The sequence below is a fragment of the Diabrotica undecimpunctata genome, chromosome 10 (genome assembly GCF_040954645.1).
Source record: "Diabrotica undecimpunctata isolate CICGRU chromosome 10, icDiaUnde3, whole genome shotgun sequence".
In the NCBI taxonomy this organism is placed as follows: Eukaryota; Metazoa; Arthropoda; class Insecta; order Coleoptera; family Chrysomelidae; genus Diabrotica; species Diabrotica undecimpunctata.
In genome coordinates this window covers 35,964,585-35,985,581 of record NC_092812.1, presented here as the reverse complement: position 1 = coordinate 35,985,581, position 20,997 = coordinate 35,964,585, and the positions used below count along the sequence as shown (strand labels likewise).

At 31.6% G+C, this 20,997-nt stretch overlaps 1 protein-coding gene across 1 annotated transcript in view; it reads left to right on the top strand.

Annotated features, from left to right (window-relative positions):
* The window catches only part of LOC140452175 (GTP-binding protein 2), a 28,048-nt gene extending 7,703 nt beyond the window's left edge, over positions 1 to 20,345 (top strand). The window contains exons 3-6 of the mRNA XM_072546279.1: positions 1,689 to 2,111; positions 5,552 to 5,716; positions 9,241 to 9,588; positions 16,072 to 20,345. Of these exons, the coding sequence (XP_072402380.1) occupies positions 1,689 to 2,111; positions 5,552 to 5,716; positions 9,241 to 9,588; positions 16,072 to 16,647 (1,512 nt within the window). The 3' untranslated portion in view covers positions 16,648 to 20,345. The remainder of the gene's footprint in view (positions 1 to 1,688; positions 2,112 to 5,551; positions 5,717 to 9,240; positions 9,589 to 16,071) is intronic.
* The last annotated feature ends 652 nt before the right edge of the window (positions 20,346 to 20,997 follow it).

Below are 20,997 nucleotides of genomic sequence, written 5' to 3'. Positions count from 1 at the left end.
CAAACGCCAATAGTATTTTTGATCCTTGGGCGGCAAATCCGTTTGTCAGTTGTGGTTGAGCTTTCCTTACCGCATGTTCCAGTGCACAATTAAATAGCAGGGAGGCGAGAGGATCTCCTTGTCTAAGCCCGGTGTCAATGAGGAATTCCTCCGACGAGGTACTGCCAATTCTGATCCGTTCGGAAGAGTTCTCTGTGCTCACCTGTGCTGAACGTACCAGCTTTCCAGGTACTCCCATTTCTACCATGGTCTCCCACAATGCTTCTCTGCTAACAGAATCGTAAGCTTGTTTAAAGTCCACGAAGATTTGGTGTACATCGCGGTTGAATTTCCAGTTTTTTTCCAACACCTGGCGTAGGACGAATATCTGGTCTATGGTCGACCTTCCCTGAATCCGCTTTGGTAGTCGCCTATTATTTCCTCTGCGTATGGAGGTAGCCTTCTAGACAGTATTATGGATACAATTTTGTACGTTGTATTAATTAACGATATTCCTCTATAGTTCGGACATATTTGTTTGTCTCCCTTCTTGTGGATAGGTACTATATGGCTTTCATGCCAGTGTTTCGGTATTTCTTCTCTTTCCCAGACTTCTCTTATAAGATGATTTATCTCAAGGTGGAGCTTTTCTCCTCCTTTTTTTAGTAGTTCGCCTGTATGCCGTCTGGGCCTGGGGCTTTATGGTTTTTTAGGGACAAAATTGCGGACTTTACTTCAGCTAGTGTGGGCCCTGGTATTTCAGGTTCGGCTAACTGGTACTGTCTTTGTTGCCCTGTAGTTGTGGGTTTTTCTGTATTTAGGAGTTGTTCAAAATACTTTCTCCATTGGCGGTTTATCTCCTCGTCGTCTGTGAGCAATTGTCCTGCATCGTCCTTTATAAATCTTGGGCTGTTGGTCGTGTTGCCCTTCATTGTTTTTAGGTCCTTATAAAACTGTCTAGACTGACCGGTTCTATGTTCCTCCTCCAGTTGCTGTATTCGCGCTTCTAGGTACTGTTTCGTTTTGTGGGTATTGGCACTGGGGTCGTTGTGTCTCACTTGTGGTATTGGTTCGGTGGATGTTGATTTCTGCGGAGGAGGTAGCTTTCCAGGGTAGTCAGAGGTGAAAGGGTTTGTGCTAAAACAGTTCTTTTCAGAAATTATTTTTTCTTAATGGTTATGAATTATATAACTGAATTTAAATGTATAAATAGTTGAATGTGAATTGATGACGCGTTGAGGGCAGCTGTGGCTGTATCCTCCCTAAGAACAGGTATAATTGTACAATGGGATCAGGAAATGATGAAGAGCTACATAATACTGGTACATCTATATTCTATGACTGGCATATAGAGTGGGGGAAACCTCGAAACTCGTCACTACTCACTTGCAAGAAGTCAAATCGACTGCGCGTCTGTGATTACGGGTATGTACTATCTTTTGCTCTTGTACTAAATCTGTGAACTAGTCTTTGAAGGCTATCTTCACTTTGGGCTATCAATTTTGCATCGTCTGCGTAACACAGAATTTTGATTTTGTTGTTCCTCATTCTATAACCTCTTCCATTATTGATGCTCGTTATGAATTCATCCATGATTAGATTGAATAGCATAGATCTTAGTGAAGCATTATTTAATTCCCTGTATCTATGGGTTCCATAAGTTGTCCTAACCATGATACACAAATCTTATATACTGTTTTTGTTTTCAGTTAAAGTGGAGATTGCGCGAGGGAAATGGAGAGGCTATCTATGAAATCGGTGTGGAAGACAGTGGTATTTTGGCAGGTTTGACAACTCGAGACATGAATGCTAGTCTCCAAACGCTTAAACAAATGGCCATAAAACTGGGAGCAACAACGACAATATTGCGAGAGCGAGTGCTAGATAACGGACGAAGCGTCGCTGAAGTACTAGTCCGAAAAGTACCTGACGATCAAAATAACATCGAGATAAGGATAGCTGTGTTAGGAAACGCAGACGCTGGAAAATCAACTTTACTAGGTGTATTGACTCAAGGAAGTTTGGATAATGGACGTGGCAGAGCTCGTTTAAATATGTTTAGGCATCTTCATGAGATTCAAAGTGGAAGAACTTCATCAATATCACACGAAATCCTTGGATTTAATTCACAGGTAAACAATTTTCCTATATTTAAAGAATCCGGACACAGCGTATTTGCCAAAATAAACAGAACCGAAAATAAAAAGTATATTTATTAATTTGTTTAATGAATGTGTTTCAAATTAGCATCCTAGTGACGTAACGAGATTCTTTTTTAGAGCTTTTGGCAAAACATTGAAATATTCCATAAAGTTGGAGTAAACAAAATTTTTGTTTTTTTAAATTTATTGGGATTTACTATTTTTTTAAGAACTTTCACAAATATAGTGCCTTTATTATTATAACGGTCTCTTAAAAATGATGTTAACGTAATAAAAATAATCCTCCCTTATAAATAATATGTTGTTGAAAATTTGTAAGTTATCGGGACTTATATCCTGATTAAATATTTCTGCAAATTTTTAAGGTTCTAAATTCTAAGAATTTACACTTAACAAACTACTTAAAATACAGTACATTCAACCAAATTACACCTTTAAACGATTAACGGAATTCGCAGAAAACCTTGCGTTGTAGTAAAAGGCACAGTTAATGGTGTTCTCCATAATGTTTAACACTTTGCTAAATTTTAGGTATAACATAAATATATGTGTCATTAACCCGTTGTTCATTCTTCTTCTGGTTCCTATCCGTTTCGGAAATCATATTGGCAATCATGACCTTGCTCGCTGCGGCTCGAAACAGCTCCGTTGAGGTTTTCTTAAGCCATGTTCTTAAATTCCGCAGCCATGATATTCTCCTTCTACCGGGTCCTCGCTTACCTTTAACTTTACCTTGCAATATAGACTGCAGCAGGGAGTAACGGTGCTGATTTCTCATAACGTGTCCCAGATATTGCAATTTTATGCGTTTGATCGTAAACACAATCTCTGGTTCCTTCTTCATTTTTTCTAGAACTTCCTTGTTCGTGATCCTTGCTGTCCATGATATTCTCAGCATTCTTCTATAAAGCCACATCTCAAATGCTTCAAGTTTTTTAATAGTGGTGTCTGTAAGCGTCCATGCCTCCGCCCCGTACAACAACACAGAGAAAACAGCATCTCAAATGTCTCATTTTTGTATCTAGGGATATGTTGTGACTTTTGAAGATGGCGCTTATTTTGTTAAAGACCGTTCTTGCCTTTCCTATGCGGCACTTTATTTCCTGTACATTGCTCCACTGTTCGTTTATAATGGTTCCCAGGTAGCAATACTGTTTTACTCGCTCTATCTCCCTCTTGTTACATTTTTTTTAATAAATAGTATTCTTGCATTATGTTATTTAACGTAAATTTCTTTCACCTACTTGTTTAATAATTTTTTTCTGAAACAAATACTACCGTGCTAAGGATAATTTATATTCAAAGTAGATATACAACATATACAGATATGACAACATTTTGTCAATTTAAATAGTGGTGGTTACATTGACCATATGTCTGTTATTTATGTTACTTACTCTATGGTTAAAGTTAGGGTATTGGTAAACATATTTAACTTTTTATTTTCAAATGAAAATACTTGTACTAAAAATAAAATAATTGTTTTTTAACATTTTAATAATAATTAATAAACATTTTAATTTGTTTATGTACGGTTTCCAACCATTTCTAAACTTTTTATCAAACATAATTAAATTACAATCGGCATTCCTAATGATCATTAGACTAATTTGCTTAATGTGTTTAGGATCTTTGTAAGCGGTTATATTATATTTTACCTCTCAAGGACAACAGTTAGAAACTTTCTGTCATATTGATCTAAACTCAGTATATTGTATTCAAACGGGTAGTTTCAAGTGACCATCATGCCTAGACGTAAGTTGGATATTGATGAATTAATTGCAAATGTGCATAAATATTTTACCATGGAAATGACAATGGTGGACCTAATTGAACGAGTTTGTAAGTCACTGGGGTAAGTGAAAGTAAGCTAAAAACTGTAATGAAGTTTGTCGGAGATTCTCAAGAAGATCTTACTGTGACTGAGTATCATGAAGACAAGAAAACAACTCGTAAATATTCTAGGAGCATTGACTTATCTAATGGAGAAAAATTTGAAATTCGCAATTGTATCGAATGCGTGAAAACAATCAACATGTTAGTTTAGATACTTTACTGGCCAAAATAAGAGAAAGACAAGTTTCTGAAATTAAGAGGACTAGCCTTTGGAAAGTGTTAAGAGATTTAGGATTTAAATTCATAAAAGAAAATAATAGATTACTTTTATGCGAAAGGAGTAGTGTGGTTCACAAAAGAGTTGAATTTTTAAGAGAATATACTAGACTTAAATCTGAAAATGCAACATTCGTATACTTAGATGAGACATGGATATTTACAAAGGGTGGAATTAAAAGAATTTGGCAAGACGACAACATAAAATCAATAAAACACACAGATAGCGAAGGCAAAAGAGATCATTCTTCATGCAGGAGGGAAAGAAGGCTTTATAGAAAACGCAGATTTGATTTTTTCTTCAAAATAAAAATCTGCTGATTACCATGAAAACATGAATGCAGATTTGATTGTTAAATGGCTTGAGGAGGAACTGTTACCTAGTGTATGTGAACCATCAGTTATAGTTTTAGATACTGCACCTTACCATTCGAGATTTTGGAGAAACAACCAAAACAGTCGTGGAACGTACCGATCATAAAAAATTGGTTAGTTAAAAATAATATCAATTTTTCGTTTTTTTCGTAAATTGTTTAAACAAATTACACTGTTTATTAGTTAGTTAATTTATAAACAAATTTCATATTTGTAATGTACGCAAAGAGTACACACAAATTAAAAAAGAAAGACTAAAATTCGTTGAGTAGATCTGAAGATATAAACAATTGTAGTAGTTTGAAGATACGTTTTCATTTTTTGAACGCCTAGATTAGTGAGTTCCCCCTCCACTCGCCATTATTAGTCTTAATTTGAACCATATTTTTGACAATTCACAGAGGATCCTGTTATAGTGCAATGTTTGTACAACTTTTTGTACAAAAAGTACGAATTCTTTTCTTCCAAATGCCGTAAATTGCATTCCTTAATTTTTATAAACAAATTAGCTGTGAATTTTTACAAAAAAAGACTACAGAAGACAAAGATAAAGAAGTACTACATAATAATATATATTTTGATAACTTTTTTTATTTAAAAAAAAATCAAAAATTTCGTAATGAGAAATTTCCTACAAGAATCTAATATAAAATTATAAATGGTCCCATTTATCATGTAAGTGACTGGTGGATTCTCTTTTACGCACCAAAATCTGCCCTTTATTCGTTTACGCCTTTTAGATCCTTCAACAATGAGATTTTTCTTTGACCTTCTGATTGTTTCCCTCAGTTCTCATGTTCCAATCTTGCAAATGCCTCTCCTTGATTATTTATCAAAAGGATTATTCTTTGTTTCTCGCGTTTTAATAACGGTTTTGTTTAAATTTGTTGTAAGTCTTTTTGTAATAATAAAAATGTATTTAGGGTCAACCAATAAACTACAGCTACAGCGAGTTGATAACTGCCGAAGAAATTTGCGACACTTCGACTAAATTAGTCACGTTCATGGACCTTGCGGGGCACAAGAAATATCTAAGGACAACGATAGCTGGTTTAACCGGTTATTCTCCACACCATGCGATGCTACTGGTAGGTAACCTTTCGTTTACTTTTTTGTATTATTACACGGTATAAAATAAACATTTGTAACAAAATATATATAGGAGAATCATCTCGTAATTTTCACAATAGGGCGATCTCACATCGTAACGATATAAAAAGCAAAAAAAATAAATGCATGTGCATTGACAGAACATGCATTAACGTTGAAACATGAATTTAATTTCGAGGATTCCTGTATTTTGGCAAAGGAAAAGAACCATTCAAAACGTGTTTTCTTGGAAATGTGTTCCATAAAATCTAGTACATCTTGCATAAATAAAAAGTCAGACATAGATAAACTGAGCATTTATTGTTACTTACTGGAAAAACATCCAAAATAAAATTAATATCTACCTGTACCCACACAAATTACACTTATATGCATAACATGTTGCATACCATTAAGACAGGTTTAAAAATTAAAATCACCTAAGATGGGCCTCTAATATTTCTTAAAAAGAAATATAATATTAAGTACACCTAATTACTTTTTAATCATAGGGTTTCTTCTTTTTGTTCTCTATGTGTCAGAGTTAAAACACATCAGTAAAAGATGACAAACTAAATTTTTACTATCTGTACCTAAATTTTAAAGAATTTTAAAATGTATTTTGTCCACTATTTTATATTTTATATGTGTGTTATTAATGTTGAGTGTCTATGCTTTTACAAATAATCTCAACGACTAGTAAGTTGCACTGAAGATTTGTGATATTTTATTTATAAATATGTACATTTTTTTTTCTTATTACAGTGTCTTGAAAAAGGAATAAAACCATTACGAAAGCTAGACAAAAAGTCATAAGAGTGTTTCATTAACATCCCGGCCAATTTTCTGACTGCAACCCTAATAAACTGTGTTGTTTGTTTATATTGACAGTCACTAATATCCAGTAATTCTTGTATATATATATATATATATATATATATATATACAGAGTGAGTTTTTAGTTCGACATCGGTCGATAATTTCATTATCGTAATTCATAATTCATAATTCTTGTTCTTATAGTATTGGGTTTTGCAATATTATACAAAGTATTTAATAAGTTATGACCATTTTTATTACGAAATCTCTATAAAATCAACACCATGTATATAAAGAAGTAATGCATAAACAATTATTTATTTTATATAATAAAGTAAACAATATATGGTAGTTTTTAAATTAAGTTTAATTAAAATTATTGACAAAAATGTGTATACAGAGTAAACTACAAAACATCTATGATTTTCTCATTTTTTTTTTAAATGGATCACCCTATATTTTATTTTTTAGAAATATTGTATTTATGATACTCTTTTATTTTTATATAGCATTCCCTATATCTAAACTCATTACTTTCCGAGATATTTTTAGTTCTCTTCAAATTTCGGATATACATTCAATTTTTGTAAGTAGAAATAAGTATTGAGTGTTGAGTGATAATATAACAAAATTATTTTTGTTCAATAAGTAACTAACAAAAAATATAAACCATAACAATATGCAATGAATGTATCAATAAATGTGATATTATGGAATGTCCCATTTAAAAAATTGTATGTTTGCTATAATACGTAGTTATTTATCACCCTTTAGAATTTCACATATTTTCCAAGTATGGAGAATATCATTTCCTACATTTTTTCTAAATAAGTTTTTTGTATATTCTATATAATAATGAAATTATCCACCAATGTCGCACTAAAAACTCACCCTGTATATATATGCAAAAATGGTACGGATTATCTTAACTGCTAATGGCTTTCACGTGTATTTAACTATCATAATAGCGTAAAAGATGGTATTTATCTAGGAAACTAATACTGGTTGAATTAAACCGTGGAACTTTTCGTACCATTTTCTTTCAAATTATATTATTGTGCAAATTTATGGTTGTTTAAATTGTCTCTGCTGATAATATCAGAGCTATGAGTTTTTTAAAGGGAAATATTTTAGTTACATGATTACTATTATAAAGTTTTTTAGTTTTTGTTTTTTTTTGTGTAATCTTAAAAAGATAAGAACGATGTTTGATGAAAAACCCATCTTGCACTAATATAATTCAAATCATTACATAGGTATAAAAAGTTTCATGGGTCTTTATCGTAATTCGAACAGCATTGTATTTTGTTTTAAAACGTTTTTTTGGCCTTTCTTTTCATCTTCGTCTTAAATCATGAAATCTCAAATTATCAATGATAGTCTATCATCCGCCATTTTCCATCATATTTCTTATATTCCTTTCTTAAGTTGTTTTTTTTTCTATAATGCATGTACATTCATTATTTCTTTGATTATATCCGTTATTGATGAAATTATAGAGCATTTAATGATAGTTTCAGATGATCACTTCAGAACGACTGACAATGGCTTTTAATGAAGTGGATAATTTGATTTTTTTCAAAGAAAAATACTCTCATCAGAATACTTCGAATATTTCATCAATTTGATAAATAATTTAGCTATTGATTACAGTGTCATATCAATTGCTGCTTCCTCTATTTACATTTTATGTGTAGGATTTAATTGATAAGGAGATAGACTGTAAATTTAAATTTGATATACTTTTTTATACTTTCCACCATACAATTTTCGTTTATCAGCGTTTTCACGTAAGAGTTGACATTTTTACATTAACCAATTCTATCAGAAAATGTGCGTAATGGTATATTAACAGCAAATATACACCATATATTGCAAAATTACTCGAAAATAATCAAAAATGTAATTTTTCACTACTAACCGCCGTAGGTGAAACATTAGGCAATTACAAAAAGCCGTCCGAAAATTTTTTTATTCGATATCTGACGATTGATGAAAATTTGGTCCATTTGTATACGTCATAGATGAAGAAACAGTCAATTTAGTGCAGAAAAAACGGTGAAATTTCATTCCCTTCAAAGTTTTATTTATAAACTCATTTCTGAGCAGAAATTGCGCGAGAATAATCAAAAATATATTTTTTAACCATTAACCGTTGTGGTAAATCATTAGGCAGAAATAAATCACCGTTTTAAAAAAAATTAAAAGATTTTTGAATCGTTGCAACGAGTTTGCGGCGAATCCAAGAGGACGGTCACCAACCAAATGGTCCGACTAAAATAACAATTCAGCGGACCACTCATTCTACGAAACTCTTAGAGCAGCTAAACATAGAGACCAATAAAGAAAATTGGAGGAAATCACGATCCTCAGTAATGGAGAAACAATAAGTAAGAGACCGTTCGCATACTACAATTTGCTATGCATCTACAGGTCAACGGTACATGGTAAACCAAATGCTGAAAATATAATAACCCGTATTAGGATGCTGTCTGGTACAGAATCTACAGCAATTATGCCAATATTATATGTGTGTGATTATTAAATATGAATTTGAATTGATTAAATAAAAATTAAGTGAAAAACGATCTAGTAAAATTAAAATTAAATAAATATGTACGACTTACATGCCGATACAAGGATTATTATTAAATGTTTGAGAAAACATAGTTAAACAAAGTTTAGTTTTAATTTTCCTTTCCAGATTTCCAGTACTGCAGGAGCTGTAGGCATGGCCCACGAGCATCTAGCTATCGCCATTGCCTTAAACGTACCCTTTTTTATAGTAATAACAAAGATTGATTTAGCATCACCGACTACGACTTTGCAAAACCTAGAATCATTTCTGAAACAAGTTGGAACACGAAGGATACCACTTGTAATAAAAACTGTTGACGACGTCATTACGGCTGGGGCTAACCAATTGGCGGAAAACGTGGTCCCTATCTTCCTAGTTTCGAGCGTAAGCGGGACAGGACTGGATTTACTGTTGAAGTTCCTACATGTCTTACCGCCTGGAATAAGCGCTAAGGAAAAGGAACGACTGGAGCAGGTAAGGGTTAAACTTAATTTTTTAGTCTACGTTAATTTTGGAAACGTGCACTCATATGTTGCTTTATTAGCATCTGCATTTGCTGCATTTGTCCTTTTTGAACATTTTAACGATACTTATAAAATTTCTTATATACATAAAGGGTGGTAAGTAACTTTTGCTACAAAGTCTGTTATTATAGGAGATACCATAAAAAGTTATTTATGAAAATAGGAGACAGCTGTAAGCTTTAAATTTTAAAATTAGTAGCATACAGGATCTTCCATAACACTGTACCACATCAAAGATATTTTTTAAATGAAACAAAAGCTAAAAATCCTAAAAAAAATTCCTGAAAAAAAATTTTCTTAAAAAGTCTAATAATTGCGTTCTTTTTTACGCAATAATATCTGTTCGCCATTTTTAAGGCTTCTTCTCACAAAGGTTGACAATTCAAATGGTTATTACTGAACTTTCCAAGCTACCTGAGTTTTGTTTTCGACCGTTTGATTTTTGATTTCGATGATTCACATGTAAAAAATTACATTGCGTTTTTTCTTACAAAATTGTTGAGATTCTGCATCTTCCTGTCTTTGATTATCAAAACGATGCTCTTATTTTATCCAGTCTCAAGATTTTTTACGTTTTTTACCATGAAAATTCGCTTTGCTTTTATTACATCGAATTTTCAAGGCTTAGATATATAAAAGAACATAAAAAATATAACAATGTTTTATCAGAAGTCTCAGGTGTGAATGTAAACAGGAAAATAATGTAAAATATAGGTAATAAAAGTAACAAAATATACTGGAAGCTAAAATGTTACTCACTAACTGCGAAAAATTATGGGAAATGGAAAGAAACAACTAGACAAATAAAAATTTAACAGGGAAATTTCCAGTGGTTGGCTGTATACTATATTTAAAAAAAATACATTGAAGTAAAAACTTTTTTTGTAGAATGGTATAAAATTTTATTATTACAATTTTTAAAAATGATCCAAAGTGGATTTATAAATTTTCAGAACGTTTTCGATCATATCAGATCATCATCAGTGAAAAACCTATAAAAAAGTATAACTACTTAAAAATGAAAAAAAAAGTGTAAAATGTTGACTGTTAAATACTTACATCTATAAAGTAGTTGGAGTAGTAGTTGTTTTAAAATGACAAGATCGTCAAGACAAGTTTTTAAAAAAATAATTAGATAATATATGCCCATTAAGGGTGATATTTAGAATCTAATTTATATTATTGTTTTAAATGATACACACACCCGCAAAAAACGGTGCATTTGCATTTTTAAAATAAAAATTGTAATTCTCTTTAAACTTTCATCATTATAATAACGTAAACACAAACGAAACAAACTGTTTTAAGTAATTTCTAATAAAACTTAAGTGCTTATCCGAAAAAAAAAAATGTATAAAAAATCAGAAATAAAAAATACACTATTCTTATCACTTGTGCAAAGGTAGCTGTTGGTGTAACGGGATTTAATTAAGCATCCAGAAATCAGATCTAAGTAACATAATTCAGTTTAAAAATTTAAAATCCTTTTAATAATATTAATCATTGCTTATTGCTCAAGGGATTGTTTGTAACTAGAACACGCTTACCGAGACGCTGACCTAGTAAAATTTGCAATGTAATCAAAAGCTTATTTAATATTGTGTACAAATTATATTAGTAAAAATAACGGGAGTAGATCATTAAGAATTAAGAGTTAACAGTCGAAGCTAGTGTTGTCTTCCGTCAACTGGATACTTTCTCTATTATTGTACTTAGAGAACCAATAAAGTAATTATGAGTATCCAATGAGTTCGAGTTAATCAATCCCAGGCAGGGGGTAAACTACCCCTAGAGTTCCACTATACGGAACTCCTGATGGAAGCAATCTAATAAATATATGATTATCCAACATTATTATATTGGCATTCTATTGTTATTCTTTTGTTCTTGTTGATGTGAGTAAACTGTCAAAGTCGAATCGAGTGTCAAACACAATTTGAAGTTGAATTGCGTTGATTTAATCTCAAGAATTATGGTTGTAAATCCCGAAACAGTTTGTTTCGTTTGAGTTAACGTTATTATAATAAAAGTTTGTAGAGAATTAACATTTTAAGTTTTTATTTTAAAAATGCAAGTGCTTCGTTTTTCGTGCAGGTGAGTGTATAATAAAAAAAATTAATTTGTTCAAGAAAAAAGAATAATTGTATTATGAATTATTAGAAACTTAGATAATTATTTGCTATCAAGTGATGACGTCATTCAAGAACTGGCTTATTAAAATTATGATTTTATAATTAATCAATAATAATAGGTTGAATTGGAGAATATACTGTTGATAATATGAGAGTTTTGTAGACATGACCGGAAAACTGTAGATTCTGATTGAATACAAAGAGTGTTGATGGTTGCCTATGTGTGATTATCTGTAAAATTTTAAATTCATATATGTATGGAGAACCTGTTGAGTTTTAAAAGCAAAATGGTATATGAATATTGTGAAATTGTAATTATTTAAATAAATGTGTTATAATAACAAAATGATGTAATATATGACAAAAAAGGGGGGAAGGAATATATATGTTTGTTCTACTCCGTGGGCTTTTTGTTATAATAGACGACTCATTTCTGTATATTTTATTTATTACAAGATAAACTAATACTAATACATAATTATCTCTAAAGAGCCAAAAGACCGGTCTGTTGAGTATCAATGTCTCCCGTTCTCTTTTACTCCCGGGCTTCTTCTATTTGACATGTCACTAATGTTAAGGTAGGTTTACAAATATTATGGTAGATTTACAACTTGTAGAACATAACACAACAATATACACTAGTACCAAGAATGTTGGTAAAAAATACTGTAGGCAATTTGGATTCAAATTCTGTTTAAAATAAATATGTAAATATGTACCTGTGTACATGTTTGATCAACTCAATGGGGTCCCTATAGACAAGAGTTTCTGTAAGTTTTAAAAAAAGATACAGTAGGTACCTAATTGTATTACAAAATATACAAAATTCTAAAAATTGTAAATTAAATTTGTGACAAGGAGGTAGGAACAAAGCGGGTTAGATAGCCAAGCGGGCTAGGCGGCCGATTCTCATTCGCTTCACTGTGGAATGGTTCAGCGGATGTTGGTTCGAGCCCCAGCTCGGTGTACAGAAAAATAAAAAAGGCTAACGCAGCAGTTTACCTCCATAGATCCCTACCGGAAGGACGTGGCGCCTAAATACCGGTGTATATATATATATATATATATATATATATATATATATATATATATATTATATCAATGGTATTCCGGGTTTGACTCCGCGTTAAATGTTGTTGGTTTTGATAAAAACCATTTTGACGACGTTTCGGCAAGATCTCACTTGCCATTTTCAAGTCTCTCTGGATGGTCTGCTTCTTGTCGATGTTCGAGTGGAAGTGACGCTACGGGTGTTAGGCAGCTGGCTTTTGTAGTTAGTCGATTCCGTTCTTGCGTTATTCTTCGGGATAATTGTTTTCCATGTTTTTGGCAATCTTTGGGCATCGTCTCGAGAATTTAAATTATTTTCTAGTTTTTCTATTTCTATTGCTTCTCTGATAATTCGTTTTCTCTTCTTTTCGACATTCGCTAACATTACCGTATGTTTGAGGTCAATTTTGTGTCCTGTAGCTAAAGAATGCTGGGCTAGGGATGACGTCGTTTCTTTTCGTTCGATGGCATTGCGATGTTCTTCTTGTCTTACTTGGATCCTTCTATTTGTCTGTCCAATATAGGCTCTATCGCATTCTCCACAGGGAATTTTGTATACTCCTTGGTTTTCTAGGGGAATCTTTGTCTTGGCAGATGGTAATATGTTTGCGATTTTTCTGTCGGTGTTGAAGACAGTCTCTATTTTGTGTTTTCTTAGGACCCTGCTTATCTTCTCTGTTGTGCCTTTAATATACGGTAGAGTGGTTTTGGCAATCGGTTTTTCGTCTTCTTTTATTTCTTTTGTTGTTTTTTGTGGTCTTCGTGCCTTTTCGATTCTGTGTGTGGAAAAGCCGTTGTTTTTTAACGCTTTTGTAACTTTCTGCATTTCTTCTTTCTTGTGTTCTTCGTCTGTTAGTCGTTCAGATCTTATAGTCAGAGTTTTTATGACTGAATTCAATTGTGCAGGATGGTGGTGTGAATCTGCATGTAGGTATCTGTCAGTGTGAGTTGGTTTTCGATACACTGTATATCCAATGTTGCCGTTTTCTTTCTTTATTATTAAGACGTCTAGGAAAGGTAGTTGTTGATTACTTTCTAATTCCATCGTAAACTTGATCTTGGGATGGATACTGTTAATGTATTCTAGAAATGCAGTAAGTTTGTCTACTCCATGTGTCCATATGTCCGGAGTCAAACCCGGAATACAATTGATATAACATACAGCTCCCGCGGAAATATCAAAACTAACATATATATATATATATATATATATATATATATATATATATATATATATATATATATATATATATGTGTGTGTGTGTGTGTGTGTGTGTGTGTGTGTTCAAACACGTGGCCTTGTGGTCTATAGAAAAATATTTAATAAAGTATGCGGAGTTTAATATTTAAGAAAAAATTTAATATTAGTGTAATAATAACTATGATTATTAATTGAGCTAAACTGAAAATATTAGAAATGGTAGGAAACCTTAGATAGGCTGAGAAAGATCTTATCAGATCTTCATACAGATCTAAACGGAGTATGTTCTTTGTTTATACCATTTTACAAAAAGTTTTTACTTCACTGTAAGTTTTTTTTAACTAGAAAAATCATTTAGTAGTCAGTTGCTTAAGTTTTTGCTAAAATATCTTGTAATAAAGATGGAATCTAAAAGACTTCATTGATTTCGTCCTTTCTTATATTAATTTTGTTTTGTTTCAAGCAAAAGTGGATTTCAGTAAGTTTACTGTTCAAAAATTTATGTTTCAGTTTTCAATAAATTCCATGTATATTCTGAACAAAAAGTAGACTGAAATAGTAGTAAACCCTTTTATAACATCAAATATCACTATGTATTTTTTAAAGATGCATGCAAAAATACTTTAAACTGACTAAAAATACAAAAGAAAGTGTACATGAGTCAAAGTGGGTTTTTTAATGTATAGTGATCTAAACTCAGCTTCTTTATTCTATAATCTCTTAAGTTCTTTACAAAATTAATTGTTATAATATATCTCAAAAACTTTATTTTTGACGTTTAGGTTTTTTAGTCTTAGTTATTCATTATCACCAGATCATTCATGCTTAAAAGCTCAAAAAAACTTTTAAATAAAAATCAGCGACCGAGGATCCAAAATAACATACACATATCACAATTAATGAAAGAAGGGCACAAACTTAATAGACTCTTGTTATTGTTACCTATATTATTCCTCTCGATATAGACCGTTTTCATTTTGGGTTAGATGTTCACAGATTTTTTATCAATGCGTATTCAAATTGTTTAATCGGGTTTGCGTTAATATATTTCCAAAAATGTTACCAGGTATGAGGCAATTGAACTTTTTCTTGTCTATTTTTTTATTTGGTCCATTTTTTAAGCAGTGATTAATATTTTATTTGGCTTCTTTTGTAACACCTTTTACACCTGGTATCTGTGTAACAATATTTTGAGGGCTAGTTTTTCCAACTTTGTTTTGATTTTGGTGCACTAACCATTTAGTACCATCTTTACCACTTCTTTCAGATCTTTCTAAATTTGATTGTGTAGGGGCAGGGCCTTGTACATTCTCTTTATCTATTTCGTCACTCTGAAACATCTGTGTCCGATTGATCGACTTCATCTTGTTGCATATCATATTCTACAGCCTCCCAAAGGGCTAGTAACAGTTGCTGTTCCCCCTCGTACGCCATCACAAACAACAACAAAATACAAATTTAGTGTAGCTCACAAAAAATATTTTAATATATTTCAAAATTTGTAAGTACGTAATCAGTACCGTGTTAGATTTTTACTAACATCCGACACTGACAACTTTCATAGCGCACTGAACAGATTCTTGTTGATTTCAATCTAAATTAAACATGGGAGTGAATAGACAAAACATTGAGTGAGGCATAGCTGGTCGGAGATAAATATACGACGCGCGAAAGAAAAGTAATACAAAAAAATTAAAAATGTTAATGCAAAGCTCAATATTATAAGAACAAGAATTATGAGAGGAATATCAATATGAAAAAACACAATGGAATTATCGACCGATGTCGTACTAAAAACTCACCCTATATATATATATATATATTCCTTCTCTTTATTGCCTTGTACTTGAAAATCCTTAGGTTCCACAAAGAAAAGAACAGTAAATTAAGTCGCTACTAAAATTAAAGATGGACATGTGTCTTAAGGTTGGGAGTAGTGTTCCCTTTTTATGTTTGTAGTAATGTTTTGCATGAGTTTGTCATAATTTGTATTGTTTTATATCTATTATAACTCCTATGAAAATATTGAATGCCTGATTATCCTTTTCAGGAATCTCCCGAGTTTCAAATTGACGAGAACTTCAAGACTGGAGATGTGGGTCAAATCATAGGTGGACTGTTGACGAAAGGAGTGATAACAGAAGGTACAAAGATGCAGATAGGTCCAATGAAAGACGGTTCCTTTCAGAAAGTCGCAGTCAAAACTATTCACCGCAATAGAGTACCATGCAGGATGGTACGAGCTGGACAAAGCGCGTCATTGGGACTTAACACCTACATTCACGGATTGAGGAATGGTATGGTTCTGCTAAGTGAAGACGAAGACGCCAAAGCATGCCTGTTCTTCCAAGCTAGCGTTTCCGTGCTGTTTCACGCTACCGCCATCTATCCAGGATTTCAGACAACGGTTTACATAGGAAACATTCGGCAGACGGCTGTCATTATGGGTATATGTTCTTCCAGGTGCATTCACACTAACGAACGTGACTCAGTGTTGTTCAGATTTAAACTACACGCAGAGTATGTTGCTGTTGGGCAACGCCTTCTCTTCAAAGAAGGATCTTCTAAAGGTATAGGGGAAATCACGCAGATTTTTCCATTAACATCACCACTAATTGAATCTTGAGTTGATTTTAGGACCTAGAGAGTGTTTTGATAAAAATCTAGGCATTAACTACTTGAAGTTTGAAATTTTAGTTTTGAATAAACTATTTTCGGTCGGAACTACCAACGCTAATCAAATCAAGATATCTATTTTATCAACGGGCATAACAATGACATAAATTATAATATACTAATCTCCTTTAAGTTATCTAATACTGAATTTACTTTTATTTGCAGCATTGCCTTGAATAGTTTTATTACAATTTCATAGTTTCTATTTTTTGATTTTTCTATTTTGTTTTAATCATATTTTTTGCAGACTCTTACACTTTTGAAGGACTGACTTTTTCGCTTAAAGCCTCATAAACCACGTAAAAGCTCCATTTTCATGTCTCTAAACAAATTAATGATCTTCTCTTTCATTGATCTCAAACACCTCAGCAGCCTCTTATATGATTTTCTCCACTTAGTGCATATCTTTACTAAGTATGTTCACACAATTGCGCTATTTGAAAAGGCAAGATGGATTTCCATTATATTGTGATGTTTCCTTCGCTCGTAGCCTTGGTATTGTGGGTTTGTGTCATTTTTTGATACATCTCCTTCAAATCGAAGTAACTTTCCTAAATATGCCTAGTTCACTTAGTTTCTTTATTGTTATGTAGTCATAAAAGTTTGGTTTTTTCTTTATATTCCAGTCGGGAGTTGTGGAATATTATTGTGGAAAATCCAGGCAGAGTTTACAAATCTCTATTTGTCAACATGCTATCCTGAATACCTTTAAAAGTATCAAATCTGTGAAATAAATTGATAAAAGTAAAGTTTTTCGTGATTAAATTCTATCAAGATGTTAGGGTAAATAGTATACAACATTTTTGCAGGAAGTAAAAATAAACTATCTTGAAAAATATTGGTAAAATGAAGTTTTGGAAATTTCTTTATGAAAAATCGAAAAATTCGTGAAAATTTGGTATGTAAAATTTGAAGATATCTCCAAAATATTTATCTAAAGAAAAACGGGATAACTTTGTCCCAACTTGGTCGGAAACTTCGAAAATATTCATAATATTTGCTCGAAAAATTATATAATATTCAAAAGTTTTCAAAATTTGTTTAGGAAAAATCGGAAAATATGTGAAAATTTGGTATGTACAATTTGAAAATATATCCAAAATGTTGCTGTAAAGAAAAACGGGATACCTTTGCCCCAACTTGGTCGGAAACTTCGAAAATATTCAAAAAATTTTAAGTTTTGGAAATTTCTTTAGGAAAATTCGTTAAAATTTGTGAAAATTTGATATGTACAATTGGAAGATATCTCAAATATTTCTGTAAAGAAAAACGGGGAATACCTGTGTCCCAAATTGGTCGGAAAAATTCGAAAATATTCAAAATTTTTCTGCAAATTTTTGGGTGTGGAAAAATCTTTGCTGTAAAAGTCGGTGATTTATCTACTTATAGAGAAGAAAGAAGTTTTTTAACCCATTGTGAAAAACTAAAATCGGCCAGATGGATAAATCAAGGGGTTTTTTAAAAGGACTCTTAAAGATCCCAGTTTTGCTTTATTTCAATTTATTTTTGCTATTAAAATATTCCAAATTCAGTATAACTATTACATAATTATCAATGTACCTATAAATATAAATAAAAATACAAAGTAAGATATTCATATATGATTTATTTTATTATTTTTTTCAAAATGGAAAATAAATTTGAATACAAAAAAATTCAACTTCATAGCCCTTGTAAAACATTCCCCAGTTTTATAAAATTAACCGATTTTGGTTTCTGAAAATGGGTTTGAAAGTTTGTTGCTCTTCTCTACTCTAAAGAACAGTGATTTCTCCAAGTAATTTTCCACGCTACAAAGGAAAGAGCAGGATTGCAAAATTTTTTGTGCAAAAACTGAAAAAATGCATTTCATTTTTTCTTTACAAATTTTACACACTAAAATCTAATTGCGAACAATTTTACCTTTATCTATTTTTGCCGTAGATGATAATTTCACAGATATTCAGGACAATAGCTTGAGAAATAAGGGTCAGTAACGTCGATTTTTCATGCATACATTTTTCCTGAATTGCTGAATGAGTATTACTGACCTTATACTTAAACCTCCTCTTTCCGTGTCAGTCCTTTATCATTTTGTTGTGGATTCTTCTTTTTTTTAGTATTTTTTCTGCGTTTTCTTCTGAAATCTCTTCCAAAATACTTAAAACATATTTTTCTATTATTTTTTAAAATGTAGGTGTGCGATTTTGATTCTTATATTTCCATTGTCATACTTAATAGTCCCTTTGTATTATTGTCACTCTTTAACTCCAATAATAAAAGTATGCTCAAAATTTTGCACAAATATGTGTCGCGGCCATTTGATGGAAAGTGTCTGAATATTTAAACCATTTCAGAAATTTATTAACATGAAAACATGAATACACAGTCAGAAGTTACATTCGTATGTGGTTTTCTAGTACCTGATGAATATTACAAAGATTATATAGAATTTAATAAATTAAAGTAAGTTTAATAATAATAATGACCATAGATTATTTGAGACAGCTTTTAACAGTAAAGCAACCACATAGATCATTGATTGTGAATTTTTTAACAATAAAACGACACCTTAGTCGTATAACTATGAACAGACACTTGATATGTCAATTTTATGGTTAGTGCTTCGACACCTGAAGTGTCTGTTCATAGGTAAACCACCTATGATTGCTAAACAATTGGCACCCAACGTACTAGATGATTGTTTTATTATTACACATTACGGCCCCACGTTGGGCGCCAACTATTTAAAAAAAACAGTAAAACAAAATAGACGGTTAACAAATGAATATAATTCATTGACCACCTAATAATGAGACATAAGGGCTATCATATCACTTTAAATTAAGTACATTAGAAAAAGACCAATGTATTTTTGTTTTGCCTTTGTGGAAGTTAATAATTTGGTAGATTTAGCTTTTTGTACATAGATATTAAGATATTTGCTTCGAAAAACTATTTATTTATTTTTAATTTACTGCCATTGCCTTTTTTGTTAAATCATACCTTTCTGTAACTTTGTACCATTAACTTGTTTAGTTCTTCTGACTGGTATTCATCTACTTCTGTAAAAACACAAAACTTTTTCTAATAATTCACCTTAATAGTATAAGGATGTTTGTAAGTAAGAAGGGAAATTTATTTTTATATGTACAGAAATTTATTTACTTGTCCAATTTTCTAATTTTTGGAAGAAATGAGGCGACTATTTTGTGATAAATCTTAAGATTAAATTAGAGTAATGTTAGGCATATTGTCGTCTGAAAATTTCGACACATTTAGCAAAATTTCTAATGGGAATATCTCTGAAATGGTAGAAAATGCAATTTTATGCGTAGAAAAAGTTTTGTTCTGTATTATTAGTGTATTAACAAAAGCTTTATTACATGCAAACTTACTTTTATTTGTTTTTCTTAACCATCTCGAACTAACTGTAGCTGAATTTGATTTCGAAAATTTTTTGGTAGTATTTCTAAATGTACAATATTAATGTTTGTTTGTTTATATTATTTATGACATGTTTTAAAAATCTGTGATTGTATTTTAAGCAGAGTTAAAATAGAAATGAGATAGTATTAAACTTGTAGATTATATTTCTTTCATATCATTTTAAAACTTGAATGTACCAACTTACCCTCAATAGATCTCGTGGTAAATAAATGTACTATATCAGTCTTTTTATTTCTTAAACCTAAACTAATAAATTTACTCCCAAAAAAAGAATAAATCACGATTAAACGCGCTGAAAGTGCCAAAAAAAACGTAAAATGTTCTTTGACAAATTACTGTGATGACGTTGACACTAGTTTTATTATTTTTTGACATCTTGTCGAAATTTCCAACAGTTTTCAGCTATTCTGACCATGGAGACTTTCTGCACATGCGATGGTCTCCATTTAAGATACGCTGACATCAAAAAGAGTGGAAGGCAGGACATCATCACATATTTATAGACTACAATCCAACCTACGACTCAGCAAGGAAAGAGCTAGAGGTACCAAATCAGTGCAAGACCTCGTATTTGCAATTTTGACAGAATTCCTTTTATCTTGTTACTTAGAACAGTGCTTTCCTGCGCATATATGCACAAAACCTTGTATGTATAAGTTATTTTGATCTTATTTTTTTGACAATATGCAATACCTCGTATTTTAGTTGAGTAGTTTATTTGCCGTACAAAACCGCGTATAAGGCGACCACTTGCAAATACGAAGTTTTATTCGTTAGAAATGTCATAAAACGCCGTGGATTTTTTCCTTCTTCTTTTTTTGGTAATTTTTTCGTGATTTTTTGAGTTTTATAATCTTTCGAAAGTAAAAAC